We start from the raw sequence: 17,145 nt of genomic DNA on the forward strand, positions 1-17,145 counted from the left end.
ATGACAAAAAGTCATGCATGTCCACATTTGCACGTCATGTCAACTTATCGTGTGTTTAACGGGTGATAGGAGTCTTAGATTTGTAATTTTTTAAAATGAACATATATATTTGTAATTTTTTATTTAAAAATAAAATAAATCAAGATGATAAAACTAAGACCCATATCAAGTTTACGCACAGGCCGTAAGCCATGTTGGGCTGGTTGGCCTTTCCTCAGGCCCACCGAAACCAAATAAAAAGAAAAGGAAGAAGAAAAATCATCTAACGGCTTGTCGGCCCTCCACGAAAACGAAGTCCATCAGACAGACGCGAACCGAGGAAAATATCACCAACTCTTTCTTCTCTGCTCGCGGCCGCGGCGACCGGAAGAAGACGGCGATGGCGTGCCGCGCACTCGCGCTCCGCTCCCTGCTCCTCCCCGACCCCCTCCATCTTCTCCCCTGCGCCGCCGCGGTTGCACCGGGGGCGAGGGCGCGCCCTGGCGGCCGCCGCCGCCCCCACTTCCGCTGCTGCTCCGGCGGGGACCCCGGGCAGCCGCCGCAGGAGGCCGTGCTCGAGGCCATCTCCAGTGAGACTTCCTCTCCCACTTCCGTTTACTAGTTGCTGCTCTCCTTGTGCTTTAAGTGATTGTTCGCCGCTTCTGCTAGCCGCTTCGGCCGGTGCTTGCCCGCTTGATTGGTGCAGTAGTACTACATAATGATAGATGTGAGGATACTGAGCGATGGATTGATTTGCTGTGTTTAGATTTATGGGGCTAGATTGATATGCAATGATTGGCCGCTGTTTTTTGATGGAGTTGGAGGGAAATGGGATTCTTTTGTAGCTTACTGTGATGATGCCGAGGCAATTTTTGGCACGGTTTTCTTTAGTCCTTCACGTGGTGTTTGCTTGCAAGAGATTTCTATCCTCGATGGTAGTTTCACATATTGGAATGATGCTGGGCTTATACCTGTTCAGAGCTTGGAAATCTAAGTTATTGCGTACATCAAGATCATATAATATGGTGGGAGGACAGAGGAATTCTGTTAGAAGAGTGTTTGTTCCCCTCTCGTTCTTGCATATATGGGATAATCGGTTTCTTATTATTATGTTGGATTATAATTATTCAAAACGACGACTTCTTGTTTATCTGTCTCGTGGTGCTTCCTGTTCTTCAAGATTATAACTTCATGATTCGAAAGAATCTACTAAGTGAATCACAAGGTGCATGTTCAGTAAGAGCAATTGAAATGCAGAGGCTTATCTTTTTTGCTGGCTTATAGGACAGCACAGTCACATAGACGAATTGGGATATTGATCAATATAGTAATGCAAAATTACATTTTTTTTCAGCTTTTCTAACGAACTAAATGTTGCTACATTTCTCATATTTATAAAGATACATTTTTTCTCCACCGAGCTAAAAGTTTCGCTTAGAGTTTATGCCATGCTTTACTTCATACTGATTTTTATTTTTCTGAAACCAGAGGTAGCAAGGTCTAAAGGAAGAGTTGCGCTCACGACAAATATGGTCATGGGTGGTACTGTGACGAATGATGCGAGCGATGAATGGCTTGTTCTCGATCAGAAGGTGTGTCTTAGTGTCCAACTTGGCCTATTTGTTGTTGCAAACTTACATGCAGGATGGCTGTAAAGTTCTTTTGTGTGAACATTAGGCTCCTTCTGTAAGCAATAGCTTGGCTACTGTACATTGATAGCTTTTGTGTTCATACAAATGTAGGACTTATGATGTGCTCTGATTTCGTGAAATGGTGAATTATGGGAAGCTAGATCATGTGACTTGTCACTGCATGACATAGTCATTCATGGTATTTTTTCTATATATTTTATACCATATTTTACACCACTAATGGTGTTAGGCATTTTGTTGTGAAAACAGTAGTAATTGTGAACATCTCAGGGCACAAACACTTGAGGATTGTCATACTAGGCTTTCATTTTCAATATGCTTTTATCATGATTGTTGTGACTGCTGCATGCTAATGCTTATTCTGTGTGCAAAGAAGTGCATGGCTCCGGATCTCTGGTCTATCCTCCTAGTTTTTGAATTAAAAATTGAAGGAACCTTGAAGACCCCAAAACTCTGTATTCATTTTAAGCATTGCTTAATAAACCATCCTATTTTGCTTCGCAGGTAAATTCATACCCCACAGATAGAGGATTTACAGCAATTGGTACTGGAGGTGATGATTTTGTCCAGTCAATGGTAGTTGCTGTTGAATCTGTTCTTCGAGAATCCATTCCCAAGGTTAGTGTTTACAGTTGTTGAAAACAGTTTTTTAATACTGTAGTTGTTGGGTGGGGGGGGGGGGATGCACAGACTTGGATTTCAGAGTGCTTGTGCTTTGCATATAATCAATGTTCCAATGTAGTGTGGTACATTGATTATATCATTAATAAGTTCAATATTATTACTCCAATGATGCATTATTACTTTTATATTTAGTTATTTGTTGTTTATATACTTCTTAGATGGTACTAGTATACTAATAGTTCCATCATCCATACAAACTTTTCTTTCCCTTGTGAAGACATGGAAGAAAGAGTGTGTACCAGTGTATCATAGGAGCTGTCAAACTCCAATGTCAGATTGTAATTGTTTTCCTAAGAACGTTTATTTAAGTATTTTATAGTAATTTCCTTGCTTTGTTCCTCGGAATCTCTTAATAGTCAAAATGGTTTGCACAGGGCCGGGTATCTCAGAAATTGTCTTCCAGGGGAAAATATGTTTCTGTAAAGATCGGGCCGATTCGTGTGGTCTCGAGTGAGCAGGTAAGGCAAATAATGTTTATTTACTCGGTTCCTTTTTCTGTTCATTTCGTTTTTGCATAGACGTTGACTCGTTGAGGCTTTGGCTGTTGCTTTTCAGGTTCAAGCCGTGTATCGTGCCATGAGAAGAGATAACAGGATGAAATATTTCTTATGAACTACAATTACACATCCTGTATGTTTCATAGTTCCATTCGTTTTGTAACATAAGAGTCCTGTCACGCATTCTGCCAATCCTTGTAAGTATTGAGTTAAACGGAAATATTGTGCTCACTGCCTGATTTCTATTTTGTAGTTGACCTGTTGTGATCGAAGTTGGCGTCGTTGCAGGCTGGAGCTTCGGTAAATTGACAAGAAATGGGAAGAGGACGTTTCGTTCTATTCAAGCACAAACAGAAGCTGCTCAAATGATCCGCTAAGATAGATGCAACTTATTCGCTTCGGTTACGATCTGTAGGGCAGTGGTCATATTAGCTATTCGTATGTTTAAAGAATTATCGTTTTATAATTTGTGGATCCATGTAAAAAATCAGTGTGCATAGCAGTTGAAGTGTTCCTATATTGTTGGTGGATATCTTCTGTCTTCATGCCTGCTGATAAACGAACTATCAATCTCTCATGCCATCATCCTCGAGCTTTTTCAACACAGTTCTCTATAAAAGCTGGATAAAACGCACTCTAAATGTCGAAAATCCGTTTTGAAATTAAACTAAGCGCACTATTCTAAATCCAACAAAAGTCAAAACTTTCAAGTACTTGAAACAGGAAATATTTGCCATCAACTCTGCAAAATGTGTATGTCAGAGTTTGATAAAGCATGGTCAGAGTCAAGGGGGTGACAGTCCCAGATTAATATCTGGAGAACATGCCATGACTGTTTGGCTCAGCAGTCGCGCCCTTCTATATTATTATGTGCACCTTACAGAAGTACACCAGAATAGCGGGAATTTTGTCCATGAAGTACACTGGGAGGGAAAAAAAATACTCAAGTTGGCTTCCTTTATTTATATTGAAATCACACATTCAGGATTGTTGAAACCACAACAGGGTAGCCAGCGAAAATAGAAAAGGAGTACCAGTCTCCCAGATATATGTTCTTCAAAATATAGTGCTAAGCAGTTATTATTACAACTTAACATAAACGCGGTTGCTCTGCATCACTCTGGTGGAAGCAAAACATGTACGGTGGTGCTTAAGCCGTGGGCACCTGGATACTATATCCAGTAGATCCACAAAATCAGGCTACAGCAGATTATTGTTGATTTGCAGATCTGGAGTTCACACCTCCTTGGCTGCTTCCTTCACTTGCATTACCAGAGTAACATGTGAGTAAGAAACTGCAAGTTAAACATATCTATATTGACAGAGTAAGAGAGGAAAAAGTAGCTCACCACTTGGTATTGTTTTTCTTCTTTGTAATAGCGGTTGAACCCTAGAGTATCCTTGATCTCCTGAAAAGACGGCAAGCTGCCAGGTGGAGGTATACCACTGTCTTTTATCGCAACTAAAGCATCCTGCATGTCAGAGATTCTTGTACTATGAACAATAAGTAGTGCTTTTGATACCAAAACGAAACACCTAATGTATTGAAAATTGCCAGGTTACTCAATAGAAGTAGTTGTGATTTGTGAGCACCAAAATGATATTCAACAAATCAGATATATTACAGTCATATATTAAGTGCTCTCGAACATGTTTTGGCCATGGGATGTTAAGTGGGAGATTAATATTAGGGAATATTGTGTGGGATCTGGAAAATTGGAAGACATCAATATTGTATCTGGTCAACAAGCTACATTTCAAGAGCTGGGTTTCTAGGAGTTCCAAGCCCGGATTATATGCCTTTAGGAGCAGAGAACTGCACTGGAGTCTCCAGTACAGATAAATGCAATTTATGGTGAGTGGTCTCTGGTCCTAGTTAGACAATTGTTTAATTTGATGTGTAATAATGACAGAATGTGAAACTTATGGAGGAGGTGATTGGAGCATCTTATTCACATGATTGACCAATAAAAAATAACACAGGCGATGTTTAATGCAATGGAGAGAATGTGTTGCCAGCCGAAAGTATGAGAAATCAGAGCTACACCAAGGAAATGTAGCGCAATAAGTATGAAATAACTATCCTGAGGCAGAAAAGGGATCAACAAGAACTAAAACTACTTTGCGCTCGTGTTCAAACAAACTAAATATGCAAGTGATCTCTATCAGCAGTTCGACACTCATAGCCTCATCCTTGAACATAGATCAATAAAAAAGAATAATATCACATGCTTTGTGCATATAAATAAACAAACCTGCATTGCACGCATTGATACCCCAATTAAGGATAAAGGATAGACTACAAGTCTGAAACCAATTTCCTCAAGTTCAGCAGGGCTCAATATGGGAGTTTTACCACCACCTTCTAACATGTTTGCCTGCATAAGCCAATATAGATGTCCTCATGAGTCATGTCACTGCTAGAGAAAGGGACAACTTGGAAATATGGGCAGTAAAACTAATTTGTACAGGCATGCTTTTCAATTCAGACTGGGGAAATATGGGGAGATGGTGATGGTGTAAGCAAACCAGTTCATCGAACGTGTCTTATCCGTATACTAAAAGCTGAGTCCATATAGAGGCATTAGAGATGCCAAATCACCCCATTTCATTGTTACCGTCCTATCCAAATCTAAGAGACATAAATACACCTACGGAGACATTAGATCATACATCTAGAACCTAGCAGAGGTTTCTAAGGAATACTAAAAACATCTAGAATCTACTACCGAATTACCAACCACAAACCAGCAAGAGTTGACATAACCATGCATATAACATTAGTTAACTAGGCTACAAATTCTTCCCAAGTATTCCTCCGATGACAGATAAATACAAAATTTCCATCACACGTAATTAGAAAGGCACCAAAAACATAGAGTAGATCTAACCATCTTTGGAACTTCTGGTGCAATCGCACAAAATGCCTTCATCTCTTCTACTGAAGCAAGAGCATCAATAAACAGAACATCTGCTCCAGCATCAGCAAAAGCCTTTACTCTCCATAATGCTTCATCAAGAGAAATAGCCTGACGAGAATCTGTCCTTGCCACAATAACAATGTCAGAGCCACTCTCCTTCCTAGCATCTATAGCAGCTTTTATGTGCATGATTGCATCCTCCCTTGAGATGACTTTCCTTCCTTCAGTATGCCCACATGCTTTTGGTGCCACCTTAAAACATGCTATACGTCATTTTTTTTCAGGGTAAACTAAATAGAAAATCAATTATGAAACAGAAAGTCTTCGCATCTTTTGATATAACCAAAGTAAGCAAATCTAAAAGGAAATGGACAAGCATCGTATTATGCATCCTGCAAACGTAGCATTTAACAAGTCAACCACACTACAGTTTTTTTGTTGGGCAGTGGCAGTGTTTATCATCTTAAACTACCAGAAAGATCAACAAATTAAACTCATTATTGCAATCCGTGAGAGCTAAACATGACAAAGACCATATGTGATATTATGTTAGTTAAGCAGTCAAAATAGATAAGTAGATAACTGTGGTGCCATAGAACATATGCCATATGATAGTGTGCTTTAACTTACATTTTGATTACAGTAAGTGCAAAATAGTAATAATTCAATTGCAATATTTTTTGGAATAAAATGCAAAGCGCATTTGCTTAAAAGATTGAACATTTCAGCATATCCATAACAGTTGCATTTTTCAATTAGACTACTGTAACACTTAGACTCCTATAACACAACAACTGAGTCGATACAGTAACTAGGAAGGTATCCAGTGAGTATATATTTAAAGTCGAAGAGTATATATTTAAAATAGGATAATAATAGGTAGTAATGCCAATGACTGGATTAGATCAAGACAATTCAGTTGGATTACAAAAGACTACCAACATCATTCAAAAGTAATCTGTCCTTTTTTGTAATAAATCTTTTAACCCTACTTAACCAATGCTTGAACCTAGGTCAAGCATTCCTAAATGGCCACTAGCCCACAAAGGAAGAAAAAACAGCTTCAAGAGAAAACCATGAGTCACTGAGATTTCAGGTTACGAATAACCATTAAAAAACATTCAAACGAAATTTGAATTTTTTGTTAAAAAGATTGATCTTTTGTGAGACAAACTAGACTTTGAAATATACATGACATAGATATTAAAACAAGATCAAAAACAGTGGCGACCCAGAACAAAAATGACTGAGTGTCCTACTTGTTAGGCTAGAGGTCCGGGTGTCCTACTTGTTAGGCTAGAGGTCCGGGTGTCCTACTTGTTAGACTAGAGGTGTCCTGTAGGCCTGCTACATATGATGGATCACTGAAAAACGCAAAATTACCCGGTATCTTGTGCACCTCCACCTTCAACGTGGGTCCGCCCCTGCTCAAAGGAGAGCCCAACGAGTGAAAAATGGGCCAAATATAAATTTATCAATTTCTTTTACTAGTGTGCTGGCCTTCTGGGTAACGGGGTCACCACAACCAGTTACAGGTGTTAACTGGGCAAAGTTCTTTTCCTGCTAGCCACTACAGAAAACACATCTTGACATCATATGGGCAATCTGAATTGGTCTACAATCTACAATATCCAAAATGGGTCCAGTGACTAATACTGTGATCCCCATTCTCCTAGTTGAATGATGGCACCTGCTAGCTACATCCCCTTAACACAGCATCTTGGAGCAGGGGTACTAATCCTAGCCATTCACAGGTCTTCAGCAGGATGAATACATCCTATTCGTATCACATAAAGAAAAATGTTCACAGAACATATACACTAAGTTTCACAATGTATGCCATATATAAACAAAATGTAAGAAAGAAATTGAGCAATTGTTGTGGTCCTCAAGAACAACTAGGTAACTATGCAGACATCTAGCAGCTTTTAGTTGAAACGAGTGTAATGTGTCTAATTTGTCCAAATAGATAAGTGGAGCTGCCAATCTAGGGAAGGCTTAATCAGTATTCCTTAGAGAGCACACCTGATCTTCAAGCATGATTCCAGCAAAACCAGCATTTATGTACCCTTTTATAGTTCTCTTGATGTTCATAGAATTTCCATAACCATTGTCTCCATCACCAATCACTGGGATTGATACAGCTTCAGTGATTAGACGTCCTTGGTCTACCATTTCTCCATAGGAAATGAGACCAACATCAGGCAAGCCAAGCCGAGCAGCAGAAACACAGAAACCTGAAAAGACATAAAGTTTCCAATGTATGAGATACCTTTAACATTTGCCAAAAGTTTCTTTCGGACGAGCACAGTGAGCAAAATCTTGTCTGTTGTTATTTCCAAGGCCCACAAAAGTAATTTCCACATTCACCCCTGTCATTGATTAAACCTGTGCTCTCATTGAAGAAATGCTGGCAACCTTAACTACATTTTACAGTTCTAATCAAACCATTTTACCTTTTTCGCACTGAAACACTATTGCAGCATGTAGTCAGAATAATTAAGAAAACATCTCTAGTCCGAGACAGAATGGTTGTCTTCTTGAGGTTGACTTAGGGTCTAGTTCTACTGATGTACCACTATGCAGTTTCGTGTAATATAAAATCGTAATGATGAAGTTGTCAGTTTGCTTAGTTTTAGCAACTAGTTCTTTATTTCTCCCTAGAACACGCCCGCTCAGCGTGCAAAATTTTGAACAGTAAAAGCTGAAAAGGATAATTCTTCTCTACACTACTGGTTATGTGACTTAATCGAAACACAAACACACGAAATGAATGAGGATTTGGTAAATCTGCTCCGATTGGGATCAGGCGGCGCGAAGCCAACCACCAACCGATTAGTATCTCAAGTCCTCGAACAAATTAAACCCCACCTCGAGGGTTTTACCGCGACCGCACACACAAACACCGTCAACCAACCGAACCAGAGAACGCCAGAGCCCAAGAGAGGCGCACGCACCGCCCATGAATCCGATCGGGAACCCGGCGCGCTCGACGAGGCGCGCGCCGAGCGCGTCGAAGCAGCAGGGCGCCTGGTGCGCGCCCGGCGTGGCCAGGATCCGCCGGAGGGCCGCCGCCGGGGACTCCCCCGCGCGCACGCCGCGGGCGGACTCCTCGGGGGCGAAGTAGGGGCAACGCGCGGGCATCGCGGCGGAGGAGCAGCGCGAGGCGCCGCGAGCGGAGAGGGATGGATGTGGAAGGGAGTGGGGAAAGGGAGTGTGCGGTGGTTGCTGGCGTGGTGGCTTCCGTGTTTCGCTGGTGCTGGGTCAACCTAGTACTAACTAGTCAAGAGATGGGGCGCGGATCCCGTGAGGCCGTGAGCCCGTGACTGTCCGGCTGCAATATCTTTGCTTAAAAAGAACACAGTGCGTGACATACCACGGGCTAGTAGAGGTGGTTTTTCGGTACGGATTTATCTACTACCAAGTTTAAAGGGAAGCTAGCCTAGGGAAAGAGACGGTGGCGAGAATATTATTGGTTATGGACGGTGGAGGATCCTTGAATGGGTTAGTAATAGGGTGGTGAGAGGTAAGGATGTGATCAGGCAACCGAAGACGGGTAGAGGAGGACGGGCAGTACAAGCCCAGATGAGGTTGAAAGGTGAACATGATCTTTAGATCGTTCGATCATGATCGGACGGCTCATATCAGTGGATCAAAGACAAACACGGTTTTAGACGCACGTTAAATAATATCACTCTTATTTTTTATGGTATCTCTCATCTTGCGTTTTGCTTTACATCAGCCAACCACAATATCCCCATAACCCCTTGCTCGCTATATATTTTAAGATGCATGTTAAATAGTATCATCCTTATTTTTTATGGTGCCTCCCATCCTGCGTTCCGCTTCCCATCGGCCAACCGCTCCCCCCCCCCACAACCCCTTGCTCACTATGGATGGCCGAGGCGAAGTGCGACTGACCAAGCGCTTGTGGGAAAAGTTCGGCGCTCCCTCGGCCCTCACCATCATTATCCCCAATCATCTGACACAACAGTAAGGGCTGGGTGGTGCAGCTTTAGACGGGCATGCATACAGTCTCCTCCCTGGCAGTAGTTGTCGCCCTGTGCTCTCAATCCCATCACATTTGCAATCCCCGCGTTCATGCCCCCACTTCCCCTGCCCTAAAACTCGATAGGGGAGGCGGTTACAATAAGGGAGGCGGATGTCCAGCTCCGTCTCCATCCCTGCATGTGACTGTGCCGCACCTTCCGGCGCTTCTTCCCTGTCACAGATGACTCCCCTATGTGCACTGCTCATCTCCATATCCAGCCTGCAACAATGCTGCCACTGTCGGTTGGTGCGGTGAGCGGCAACACCACCGTCATTGCCAAGCAGGCTGACTGCTCCTCTTGGCAACCAATCTAGGATTGACTTCACCGTCACTGTAGCCCATGAATGCTTCAATAGCACAGGAATAGATGCTGCAAGAGGTGAAGATGCAGGGAAAAGAGTGTTTGATTAATCCTTGCCATTTACTGGACATGTAACCATATCTATACCATGCAGTGGACAAGGAAGTCCTGCTTGAAGAAAGAAGATTTTTTTAGAAAATAATATTTTGCAAAAATATTATGTGTTCTTGGAAAATTACAAAAATATTGGCAAATCAACAATTGATTTACCAACATGTGTTTTATACCTGACAAGCTCCCCACCTGTGTCTCACCACCTGTCGGCAGGCCAATTGCCGACAAGTGGCATGTTAGCAAATCTGCCGACAGGGTACCATTTTTGTAATTTTCTAAAAATACATATTTTTTACAATATTCCATTAAATTAATATTACTTTAAAAAAACTCAAGAAAGAAGGCACCGAAGGGGAGAACAAGAGAAATGCAAAGTTGCGAACCATTGTGCTCACCTAAGGTAGCGATGCTAGCTAAATAGTGTTCAATTAGAAAGGAAGAAAAAATATCAAAACAACAAAAGAGTTCCGACATGAAGCATTTTAGCTCACGTGCAAGTGATGTACATGGTTCAATAGCAGAGCAACAGAAGCGCCCTTGAAGGTTATATCTTTTTTAGCTACAGGAAAACTTCATGAAATAGGAAAGCTTTTAGGGTTGGGTTTAGGCCAACCATACAGAGACAGAGAAGATCTTGCATGTAGCTTTATTGATATCCAATATAGTTTCAACAGTCAATTCTACTGCAAGAAAATTAGTGGTTTTCCTGTTCCTGAGCTGTGGGTGCTAGAAAGTAAATTAGTCTTATTACAACAAAAACAAATTAATCGAACTGGCAATTACTATTTCTACCACGTTAAGATATTTATAGAAGTTTTCCGTTCTGAGCATGTATATAGTAAGTTCACTAGATCACAGATTAGTTCATTTCCTCAGCAGGGTAGTTTATTCCTATGATATAGAGTTAAGGTAATTTATCAATCTTTCCTACCCTCAGAAAATGTTTAAGATGCATTTGTATGGGATATATATGACAAAAAGTTAGAACTGTAGTTGTCGATATTCAAAATGTTTGTAGCATCTGAATTTTGTACTGTTCGCGTTTGAAAGTATTAGTCAGGAATCTCAATTCATTCATTTCTTCTCTTCTGTTCTACTTCGCAGAAAGTGAAGGACCGAAGAATGAAGATTAAATTATTAAACTGACTTTTTTTTAAGCAATGTAGCCTTACAATATGTAAGCATCTAGTTGTCTAATTCGAGTTTTGGTGGGGAATGACAACTCGATCATCGTGACTAACGTGTGTTTTGTAGGATTATTGAAAATTACGTCATTGTGATTATTCTTGGGTATTCTCAGCTCCTATATTGGTATTTATGGTGATTACTAAAGGATATACACGAAGATTAGGGACTATTTAGTTCTATGTGTCGCAAGGAGTTGGGTTGATACCTAGAGTAGATAGAGCTCGTGTTTCTCCTTTGGCCGTACTATTAAGGTGGTGGAGGATAGTAGTTTGATCTAGTTTAAGGTAGAGAGATAGTTGTGATACACACTAGCTAAGTCTAGCACTATGCAACTTAGATGAAGCCTAAGAAAATGAAGATCGAAGACGAAACCAAGTTTGAATTGATTTGAAGAAGCTAAAATTGAAAGTATTCATCAAATGATCCGATGCTTACAATGGATGATTGCACTGGAGCAATTATACAGAGAGCAATTTTCAGAGAAAAAAATGAAGCCATGACCATCAGATGATCCGATGATCATAGGAGAATTTATACAAAGAGCATTTTTTTAAGTGGTTAGCTGAAGTTCTACACATCAGATGTTCTGATGTGTGTGCATTGAAAGGTTATCACTGAATGTTCTGGTGTGCATCAGAGTGTTTGCACAAAGCCACTATTGGCAAAGGTTAAAAATTATACACTCACTGGATGTTCCATTGTGTGCTTTCAAACCTCATCGGATCATCTAGTGAGTAACAACTAGTTTACGAAGGATAAAATCTTCTACACATCGGATGTTCCGATGAAGGGTTTTTGGATAACATCAGATCATCCGATGAATGCAATTTTTTTAGGTAATGGGATAACGGCTAGTTTACAGTGGTTGGCTACAAATACACCCTCCCTCTGCGCTATGAAGACTCTTTTGGCTGGTGGTTGAGCTTATTTACATCTGTGGAGAGTTAAGAGGAAGAAAAAGCACTTGAGTGATTTCCAGGGTCCTTAATTGCAAGATTAAGGACATCATTAGTGTTAGAAAAATAGCTAATGTGCATCCACTCATCTCTTTGACTTAGATTGGATCAAGTGAGGTTCTTAACTTGTTATTCTTGGTGATTAGCGCCACCTAGACATCTTGATGGTGTTTGGTCTTAAGGAGCTTCATGATAAAGTGATTGTTGAAGTCCCAAGATGAAGATTTATCAGTTTGGAGTCCACCAATCCGGAGTGAAGAATGATTACCACTAGGGAGCGTTTGGTCCCTTGTGCAGGATCAAGAGTGAGCTATACTTTTGCACCGGTGCTCCAATAAGGACCAGGGAGAGCGCCAACTCCTCGATACCTCAGAAAAAAATCGTGTCACCCTATCCCTCTATTTACTTTTGAGCAATTTACTTATAGTATTTATATTCCACATTTGCATTCATGCAATTTCCTTTAGTAGGGTTGATTTGCTAGAATAGGAATAATGCTTGATTGAGTTTTCTTGTGATTCACCTAGAAACTAATGTGCATCTAGGTTAAGGTTGTTATATTTTATTGCAATAATTTTAAGTTTAGGAAAAGTTTTAGAATCCAACTCGCCCCTCTTTAGCATTTTGATCCTACAATAGGTATCAGAGTCTCATGCTCACATATTAGGCTTCACCGCCTAGAGCAAGATGCCTAATGAGGTCGACATCGTTCCATACATTGAGGTCAATGACTTTGTATTCCCTCCGGTCATAAATACTTGACGCTTTGATCAATATCTGATCAAACTTTTAAAACTTTGGCTGTCTAGAAATATAAAAATCATATGTGTAGATTTGTCTTAAAAAATACTTCCATAATATTATATTTTTATTAGATATTTTAACTATATTCTAATAGAAAATAGTGATCAAAATTGCACGTCGAAGACCGCAAAAAGTCAAAAACTTCATGTATTTTTTGTTGGAGGGGGTATATGTAAGGTTAGAATTACTAATTATCTCGAGGTCGTTGATCCCAAAGTATGGAATGCCACCGCTTATGGCTATCCCATACCGTTCAATCAAGATCAAACCAAGTTCAATACTAAGGCTAGAAACATCATATTTGAGGGTATCAGCAAGGAAGTGTTTAGTAGAGTCCGTAGTCTTACTTGTGCTCACAAGATTGGGGTCAGTCTTTAAAAATCATGAGGTATCTAGGAATATTCCTGAGGAAAGGCTATATATCATTCAAGATAATCTCAAAGATTTTAAGATGATTCGTCATAAAAATGCTAATAACATATATTCTCGCTTGAATGTCTTAGTTGAAGAAATGAACGCACTTGGGCTCACACATATGAGTTAAGGAGAAGTGGTGCGGAAGATTCTACAAGTGCTTACAAGATCGAAGTGTGACAGAATAATATCAATCCTACATCAACTTGATCTTGACAAGTTGCCCATTGCTCAAGCCTTGGTGCAGATCACCGCAAATGAGCTATACTTGATGAGCGGGCAAGAAAAATCTTTTTTGTCCAAGAAAAACATCGCATTCAAGGCAAGCATTGACAAGAAGAAAAATAGCAAGATTGAATCAAGTGGAAGTGATGGAGATGAGGAGGAGGAGGACTCTGATACCAAGCTCACACTTCTTATGAGAATAACTACAAGAATGTTTAAGAAATTGAACAAGACTGGCTATGACTTCAACCCCAACAAAAGAAGTTATTCTCGAGAAAGAAGTAGTCTATCTTTGAGATGGATTGTTACAATTGTGGTGAGTTTGGATATTTGGCTCATCAATGCAAGAAGGCTTCCAAGAATAAGGGCAAGAGCAAGTATCTTGATGAGAGTGATGATAAAGACAATCCCAAGAAACATTACAAGATGAAGAAGAAACCCTTCAACAAGAAGAAACAATTCAAGAACAAGAAGAATGGAGATTTCAAGTCTTACATTGTTGGTGAATGGCTCACTGGTGAGATCTCAAGTGACTCTTCATCAAGTAAAGATGAAGAAATTACCAGACTCGCCATCAAGGGGTCTCTAACATCACTACCTCCACCTACTATGTTCCTTATGACAAAAGGTAACAACTAGTGGGTATCATTGGGTATTGATAGTGGATATACACAACATATAACAGGCAACGTCAAGATGTTCACTTCACTAGAAGAAGAGGATGGAGACTATGAGAAAGTTACACTTGCTGACAACTCCAAAGAAAAGGTTGAAGGCTTGGGTAAAATTGTCTTATCCAATTATCTTTCTATTTCTAATGTGCTACTTATTGAATCTCTTAAATTCAATCTTCTATCGGTAGCACAATTATGCTATCTTGATTTACATGCCTATTAGTGATGTTGATGTTAGGCATGGAAACCTCTACTCATTGATTTTTTTTCTCTAATGGGGGTAGCTTATCAACTTACCTCTTCACCAAGACTATGTGGGAGTGCCAACTTATTGATACCTTGGGAAAAAATCGAGTCTCCGTATCCCTCTTTTTACTTTTGAGCAATTTACTTCTAGCATATATTTCGTATTTACATTCATGCAATTTCCTTTAGTATGGTTGCTTTGCCAGAATAGGGGTAGTGCTTGATTGAGCTTCTTTGTGATTCACCTAGAAACTAGTACATGTTTAGGTTAAGGTTGTTATATTTCATTGCAATAATTTTAAGTTTAGAAAAAAAAAATAGAACTCAATTCACCTCCTCTTGGACATCTTGATGCTACACAATAGCTCGCTAAATTTGATCTCAAAATAAATAAAAAAAGATCTTGTTGGATTCAGAATGTAAAGCACGAAACAATTTAATGTGTCTAAACAATGAACGTGTGTGCTTGCATCGATCGGTGTACTATGCCTCCGATATTTTCTAAACGTCAATAGCAGGCCTTTGATTCGATGATTTTTGGATAGCCAAGGAAAGATCCAAAGTCTCCATATTTATAGCCTACTGTACATGCATCAATTGCTAATGTACTTATTTACATAGGAGCAAGTGCAGGTTCTAAAGTTTGTCATGTTCCTGTTATTTTCACGCACATGTATGATTTGTGTTGTATTCACCATTGATCTCTTATTTTCCTTTTTTCCCCACTTTGTAGGACGAGCAGCGACAAGAGGGTAAAAGAGCAAGAAAGTTCAAGAGCCGAGGGGAATACCTAAGTGAGATAATTGCGTCAAATGTAAGGATGAGCATGTATTTATCCATGAATCTATTCTAATTTAACTTAATCAACTACTTAGTAAATTTGATTGTGTTAAAATGACTAGTTATTTGATTAATTTAATTTAGAGTTGATCAATGGATATCTACGGATCATTTTATGCCCCTCCTGACTCTAATGGAGTAGAGCTAGCAAGAAACAGATGGCTCTGCAACAGTAGCACGTGGGATTGGCATATGGTCGGTGTCGAGTTCCAGCTCGGGGCTGCACCTTTGGTCGGATGCAAAAGTAGCTACAGTTGCCAGCAGATGAATACTATAGAAGTGCTACTGTTTACAGAAATATTGTACCACTAAATCTTGTCCATTCGTTTGAGATCCAACTGCTCACACGTGTGAAGTGAGGGATCCTTGTCCCTGCTCACACGTGTGAAGTGAGGGATCCTTGTCCCCTTCGGGGGACTAGGGTCTTCATCGCCACGTGCTAACCTACTCACCTCGCCAAGTCGAGGAATTCGAGAAGTTCGTCGGAAAGGAAGGGGAAGGAAGTGCTCTGGGGGGTGGTCGTCCAGCCGTTGGAGGAGATCAAGGGGAGCTTGCACTCATGCACCAGAACCCGGGTAAGTCACTGGCATGGCTGACCTTCATCGACGAGTGCGAGGCCACCATCAATGAGCTGACGACAGATCAACTGAGTGTCTGTTTGTGCTTGCTTCCACCTCCACTCCAACCACAACAACAAGTTTCTCTCCCTCACTTCAACATGTATTTGGAACCCTCTCACCTGAACCCCATTTGCTCGCTAGGTGTCTGAAGAAATGATTGTGTGATTCGCTCAGCGGGTTTGTGTTGTGTTGCGTGGGCTTCAGCCCCAGTTATCTTACTGGATTAATAGGTTTCAGTTGTTGAGCAAATCTCAACCCTACCACTAAATTGTTATCTTTCCCTTGTTGTGCTTGTACATACCTACCACTGTATGTATTTGTGTAGAAATAAGTAAGGGGCAATTCATCTATACCATCGAACTAGCCATGGTACCCAACAATACCATCAGTTTCCCCCCTCTTCCATTCATACCATCACCTCTCCAAATTTCTTTCATCCATACCACCAAAATCTTGCAAGCCCCTGATAGGTGCTAGACGGCATTAACCAAGGTCCAAAATGCCCCTCGGTTCATCGTCTTCGCCTCCGCCTCCTCACTGCCACCTTTGGCCCTCATTCTCTGACCATCGCCCCTTTCTTCCTCCATTGATTTAGGCCCCAATTCGGACCCCTGCAACCAATTGGACCACGCCATGCCAACCCTTTTACCCCCCACGGGTTCCTACCTCCAGTTGTCGTGCGATCAACATAGGATGCCGCCACGGTGCTGACCACCGTGGGCTCATGATGCGTTGGAGCTCGTGTCCAGACTGGCGCTGAGCAACGCCACCACGGATGATGCTATCGAGCTTCGCCGTGTGCACACGATGGGCTGAAGCTCGCATGCAGACTAGCGGCCAACAACTCCACCGCGGAGGGCAAGCCTCGCATGTGCCACTACTTCACTGGCCACCATGGGTGTACGCACAATTCATCAACCGATGGAACTGCAAAGTTGTTTCAGAGTTTTTTTGCTTTGTTTTGTGCAAAGTTTTTTCA

At 41.0% G+C, this 17,145-nt stretch overlaps 2 protein-coding genes across 5 annotated transcripts; one reads left to right on the forward strand and one right to left on the reverse strand.

Annotated features, from left to right (window-relative positions):
- The first annotated feature begins 271 nt into the window (after nt 1–271).
- LOC133889727 (uncharacterized) lies at nt 272–3,344 on the forward strand. Of its 3 annotated transcripts, none has more exons than XR_009903927.1 (6): nt 272–569; nt 1,468–1,571; nt 2,136–2,249; nt 2,690–2,773; nt 2,871–3,009; nt 3,101–3,344. XR_009903927.1 is itself a non-coding variant. In XM_062330183.1 (6 exons), exons 1-5 carry the CDS (start codon nt 380–382, stop codon nt 2,925–2,927), a joined length of 549 nt encoding a protein of 182 aa, XP_062186167.1. In that variant the 5' UTR covers nt 272–379; the 3' UTR covers nt 2,928–2,945; nt 3,066–3,344. The 3 variants fall into 3 exon arrangements, 2 of the variants coding, with proteins under 2 accessions (XP_062186167.1, XP_062186168.1); XM_062330183.1 differs by having other exon boundaries at nt 2,871–2,945; nt 3,066–3,344; XM_062330184.1 differs by lacking the exon at nt 2,871–3,009.
- A 408-nt stretch (nt 3,345–3,752) lies between these two features.
- LOC133888196 (uncharacterized) lies at nt 3,753–9,059 on the reverse strand. 2 transcript variants are annotated; one of them, XM_062328347.1, is made up of 6 exons: nt 8,691–9,059; nt 7,759–7,970; nt 5,704–5,985; nt 5,068–5,190; nt 4,162–4,284; nt 3,753–4,074 (listed from the first exon to the last, which is right to left on the reverse strand). In XM_062328347.1, the coding sequence occupies exons 1-6, from the start codon at nt 8,875–8,877 to the stop codon at nt 4,072–4,074; spliced, it is 930 nt and encodes a 309-aa protein (XP_062184331.1). In that variant the 5' UTR covers nt 8,878–9,059; the 3' UTR covers nt 3,753–4,071. The 2 variants fall into 2 exon arrangements, with proteins under 2 accessions (XP_062184331.1, XP_062184330.1); XM_062328346.1 differs by having other exon boundaries at nt 3,753–4,069; nt 8,691–9,058.
- Between the last annotated feature and the right edge of the window lie 8,086 nt (nt 9,060–17,145).

This window comes from Phragmites australis, chromosome 13, assembly GCF_958298935.1.
Source record: "Phragmites australis chromosome 13, lpPhrAust1.1, whole genome shotgun sequence".
Taxonomy (NCBI): Eukaryota; Viridiplantae; Streptophyta; class Magnoliopsida; order Poales; family Poaceae; genus Phragmites; species Phragmites australis.